Source organism: Pundamilia nyererei, unplaced genomic scaffold (genome assembly GCF_000239375.1).
Source record: "Pundamilia nyererei isolate P.nyererei 1_Seehausen unplaced genomic scaffold, PunNye1.0 scaffold00022, whole genome shotgun sequence".
Taxonomy (NCBI): domain Eukaryota; kingdom Metazoa; phylum Chordata; class Actinopteri; order Cichliformes; family Cichlidae; genus Pundamilia; species Pundamilia nyererei.
The window spans coordinates 3,140,876-3,146,544 of record NW_005187423.1 but is presented as its reverse complement, the minus strand read 5'-3'; the positions used below and the strand labels follow the sequence as shown (position 1 = coordinate 3,146,544).

Below are 5,669 nucleotides of genomic sequence, written 5' to 3'. Positions count from 1 at the left end.
TTTGCTGAGGAAAGAACGATTAGAAGTAGGTGTATAATTGTTAATGAATCAAACATATTTTTCTAGAGTAGCAGTGTGATTAAGAGACATTCTGTAAAGACCTGTTGATGATATTTACTGCATGGGTAAATAAAAAATAAAAAAAATACAGATTTGAACAGTTACCGGTCTGATTATCGGGTTAGAATCTAAACGGAGTGACATACTGAGGGTGTTTCTAAGGAGGCACTACCTTCACAGGTCTTGTTGTCAGCAGCCAGGTGGAGGCCGGGGGGACACAGACAGCGCGGCGCTCCCCCTCTCTCCATCTGGCAACCAAACTGGCAGTGCAGGGAGGAACATGCAGCCTCTCCTGGAAGACAGACAGGGAAACACTGGCTGAGGATCGGTCAGAGGGTCACACACACTGTCATGCCACCACACAGTACACGAGCGCATGCTCTGCAACACTCAGACCAGTAATGAAGCTGTAAACAGAAACGATAACTGAATGCTCCTTAAAAACTAAAATCTTACATGAATCACTAATTTATGCTCTTTGCTCTTGACCCTGTCACCGCCAAGGTTTGTTATGATATCACTTTCCATAATATAAACTGTAAATTTCAGCCATAAACATTTATGCGAGGCTAAAAGGATGTGTAAGCTGAGTCCTCGGACACTTTAACCTCCTATTATGGTATGAAGACGGTGGGAAGCTTTTTGTAGAAAACTGATCGGAGAGAAATATAATCTGCCAGCACGCAGGCTTTTCTTAATGTGGATTTTAAGCATTCCCCTCCACAGAAAATTACTCACTGGTGCAGGTGTATCCATCTGCACTGAGTGTGTATCCAGGTTCACAGTAACAGCGATAGCTACCGTGCGTATTCATGCAGCGCTGGGAACACGGCCTCTCCGGCAAACCGCACTCATTCACATCTGGAGTCAATATGAAACATTATTCAAGCGGCAGATAGAAATCCTTGTGGTAAATGATGCAGAATGACGCAGGTAATGGTTAAGAAATCAAAAACATAAGACAGACAACGATTTTGTAAATGATACTCCACCTTCATTGCACTGCGGTCCTTTATAACCCATGGAGCATGAACACTTGTCCGGTCCCACACATTTCCCATTTATGCAGGATCTCTTGCACACCGCTGCGGACAACAACAGACACAATGTAACTTCTGCACACTGGTATGAGCTACATAAAGCAGCATGTAAAGCGTGCACAGGATAATGGAGAAAAACCTAATGTGAGCTATGTTAGCAAGCTAAATGTTTATATAACTGAATAGTTTAAACTGCATTAATGATTAAACCTGATGACAATAATGTGTGCTAAAACAGGTGTTTAAACAGGTGTCTATGGGTGAGGACCTCCAGCTCAGCTGGTTACACTCACTGAATGAAGCTTTGTCTCATAGCGGTGCATTCTGGGTCATTTTTGATGCAATTATCTGACATAGTATGGCTTACACTGTGGTTAACTGTACTAAGAGACAACTTGAGAAGAAATAATACAATTCTATCATTATTTTATATATATTAGGACAGTTAATAAAGTTAGTTCTCATACAAATATTGCCAAACAGTAGTCTGGAAAACAAAGGGTAATGTCACAGTGGCTATATTCTTCTTTTATGTAGTAACTATACTTATACTTAGGCTCATCACTGACCATTTTAAATCAAACAATCAAGATTTGGTTGAAGTGGCGACTTTCAAGGGATTTCACAAAACACATTGCATTAACTATTTAGGAATTACAGACATTTGTATGCACAGTCCGCCATTTTTAGAGGCTCAAAAGTGTTAAGACAAATGACTAACAAGAAGTTTCATAGCCAGGGGCTCTCATTATTTAATTACAAATTAAGCAGATAAAAGATCTTTGGCTGCTTCCAAGTGGAAATGTCAACATGAGCTCAAAAGACATGTCAGTACAAGAGAGGTAGGTCATGATTAGAAAAAACAAAATCAACGTATTAAAGTGGCACAATCAATAATCTGGTCCATTTTTACAAACATTGAAAGCACTGACCAGCTCAGCAACAATAAAAGGCCCGAAACATCAAAGAGGAACACGAATGTGATTGATTGCAGAATTATTTCCATGGTTAAGTAAAAACAACGTCATGACATTTAACCAAGTCAAGAATGGTGTCAAGGAGTTCTTCGATCAAAAGGTGCCTTCATCAATGTGCATACACAACAAGGTGCAAACCACTGGTTACACTCTAGAAGAATAAGGCCAGATTAGAGTTTCCTGGGAAACGTCTAAAAGAGCTTGCAAAGTTCTGGGGGAAGAAAATCTCTACAATTCAAGCTTAACTTGTACCAGAATGACACGAAGAGAGAAACTCGATCATGCCAAAGCATATAACATCATCATCAGCATAGGCATGTATGACTGCCAGTGGAGGCGAGTCACTAGTGTTTATTGGTGATGTGACTGCTGATAAAATTATCGGAATGAATTGTGAGGTGTTTTTTCCTGCATCTTGAAACAGAGCTAATAATACTAGACTAATTGAGCCATAAATTATGTGCTGAAAGAAACTGAAGCACCTCATAAAACCAAGGGGAATAGTTAACTCTCAGCATACATTTTACATTTTGCATACAGCTTTAAATGTAAATATACAAAATATACACATTTAATTAATATCAGAAAAATGTCTCAAGAGCAATACTGTCTTTCAGGTTGTTACAGCTTATTATAAAGTATGTGTCATAATATCTCACATTTCTTTCTTTCCTGAGCTCATAAGTGACCTCAGGAGCTGGATAATTGGGGCTGTTGTATTACTGAACTGCAGAACGACTTACGCTCACAAATGCTGTTAACATTCTTCCATCCAAAACAACAGGAAGTCGTCTGACCATAGCTGCAGAGACCCCGACTTTGCTCCGGTTCATCCTCCACTGGCCTGTGGAGGCTGGGACAAGAGGTTATCTGATTATTAATCATCACCAGACCTCCAGGGCTTTAGCACAAAGCCCCTCTTATGCCTGGGAGGTAGGCAGTGCAATTAATCACCAATAAAGTTTTACAGCTATTTGCCATTTGATGGTTTTCCCAGAAGCAGTTGTGAGACAGAGACAATAATATTAGACCAACCACACACAAAAAATGATATTTAAATGTGAAAGAGATGAAGTAAGATAGATTATTCTACTTATGCTGAAATCAGTGTAAGGTAGAAATAATGCACTGTATAATAAATAGGGTGTGATTTTGGACATGAGATCGTCTCTTTCTCAGATAGGACATACAAGGACAAAGAAGTAACCGCTTAAGCTGAAAATGTCTTCACTTTTGCAAACAATAAAAATAGAAATGCTCTTGGGAAATCTGTTTCATAAACACCCAGAGACAAGAAGAAAAAGAGAAGACGGAAGAAGGGAAGTAACAGAAATAAATAAATTCCAGATTAGTTCTGAGATCACATCACAAGGAGGGATGAATATAAATCACAGCAAGCTGGAAACAGAGTTTAGTCTTAATACAGATGTTTCCCAGTGTTCACTGATGGTACTGCAGAGCACGTCTCAGTGTGCATATGTAGTGAACAACACAAAGCCAAAACAAAAGCAAGACAATATTATTGGTTCATCTGCTAAATTAATAATTTGATTAATTTAGGCATCATTTGAGTTGTCCATCTACATATTACAACTACAGGACCTGTGTTGTAATATGTATAATAATACTAAGGTTGCAGTATAAGTGTGCTTACTGCTGTTTTGGGTTACAGTAGCATGTGTTATATTTATTATATTTATAAGTGTTTTAGTACAAAGAGCAAGAAACATTTTCATTGTTTTGTTATTTTTTTCTTCTTCACTCACCTTTTTGACTCACTTAATCATTTGTTATTATTAATCTGTGGCTCTCCTTCACAGTGTATTTTATGTCCCATCTTCCTTCTTTCACCCCCAACTGTTCACGCCCTGAGCCTTATTCTGCTGGAGATTTCTTCCTGTTAAAAGGGAGTTTTTTCTTCCCACAGTCGCCAAAGTGCTTGCTCATATGGGGTCACCTGATTGTTGGGGGTTCCCTTGTTTCCTCTGCATTATTTTAGGGTCTTTACCTTACAGTATAAAGTGCCTCAAGGAAACTGTGATTTGGCGCTGTATAACTAAAACTAAAATTAAACTAAAAAAATTAATTACTTTGCACTTGACCAGAAATATAACCTTAAGGGTTAAAAAAAAACCTCTTTGGGGCTAAAATCACCAAAATTCTTAATAAGATTCAAAATTAGATTAATTAGATGCACTTACTATCTACCTAAGATCTACTCTAACTTCTCTACTAACCAAGTTTGAGTAAAACTTGAAAAAGTGCAATGGAAATGGGAGACTGCTCACCTTCAAACTAAAAGTTGTGCCTCAGTGTTTCAAATAGTGCAACTTTTATTTTGAAGGCCAAGGGTCTCACAGTTTTAGTATCCTCAGAGAATAGTTTGCAAGTGTTTGTAAAGAAGTCAGCATATTCTTAATCACTTGACTGTACATATCATGATAATTGACAGACCTTCAAATTGGCAGAGCAGTTAGCATCAGATGGACACGTGTGTGCAAAACCTCCATACCTTCAGACAGATTTAGAAGTGTCTCATTAACCCAAAGTTACTTCCTGGAGGTGTCACCAAGAAGTCTGCGGAGTAGTAACACTTTCTAGAAGGTCAGTTTTAAATAAGGGCTAGCTAGCTAGGTAGGTTGCTAGCTAGGTTAGCATGCAAAATGGTGAACAAAAAGGTTGCCATAACAACAGAATATTCAGCATTAACCAAAGGTTAGTTTAGCTTTTACTTTAACAACTTCTTCACTCAGTCAAAACTAAATTTAAAAAGTCTATGTTGTCTCAAAATATTCATGATATCTTTTACTTGTATTTGGATTTTTCTACTCTTCTATATATGAATCCCCCACACTTTAAATCAGTTGTAACCAATGTTCGCTCTAAGCTGCGTGCATGCTCAATTGCGCAGTGTTGGCATGGTCTCTGTGCACAGAAAATCTGTGTTGCGCACATAGAAAAAAAATCTAACCTGAATTGAAATTAAAATAAATAAGTTAACAATTCTGTTTTCCAGTGTTAGTCAGTAAGTGACTGGCTGCTCCAGTATGGGATTAGACGATGCCACCTTATCCCATAGTCCAGCCGCTGATGTGATTCACATTCGTATGTACGCAGCTAATCAACGTCATTGACAGGCTATGGCAGCGTCCTTATGTGCTGACACCGGTGTTTTAGCTAGCAAAGCGGCGTGGCTGATGTGGAGTGAAGCCACGTTCATGACAACGTGTACAACCATTGGAGATGTGAGCAGGACAGACGGAACAACTGACGGAAAAAGTGTGGACTATGCCACAATTTAAAAACTATACCAGTTTTTAAATTGTGTTGATGGGCCACGTAAAACCAGAGTTATGATAAAAATATATGCAATGTTTGTTTTTTTCCTGAATACTATTGTTGTTTATATTTACTGCGGGAAGAAACCGTAAAAACAGCGTTTTATAAGGAAAACCTCAAAAGCACTCTCCGCCTGTGAGCAAAAACACACACACCCCTCCACCCTTTCCTATTGGTGGAAAAATGTACTCTGTGGACCAATCAAAAAATGATATAGCAACATGGCATTTAGTTGTTTAGGAAGGGGGGGAGT

General features: G+C 38.6%; 1 protein-coding gene across 2 annotated transcripts in view; it reads right to left on the bottom strand.

The window, feature by feature from the left end:
• Positions 1–4,748, bottom strand: part of LOC102193445 (nephronectin) — a 10,784-nt gene extending 6,036 nt beyond the window's left edge. Inside the window, exons 1-5 of one of the 2 annotated variants that reach the window (XM_005726943.2) lie at positions 4,590–4,748; positions 2,821–2,930; positions 1,053–1,145; positions 799–921; positions 233–352 (exon numbers count right to left, since the gene is read on the bottom strand). In XM_005726943.2, the coding sequence (XP_005727000.1) occupies positions 233–352; positions 799–921; positions 1,053–1,083 (274 nt within the window). In that variant the 5' untranslated portion in view covers positions 1,084–1,145; positions 2,821–2,930; positions 4,590–4,748. The other variant, XM_005726944.2, reaches the window with a different exon arrangement.
• Positions 4,749–5,669: the final 921 nt, after the last annotated feature.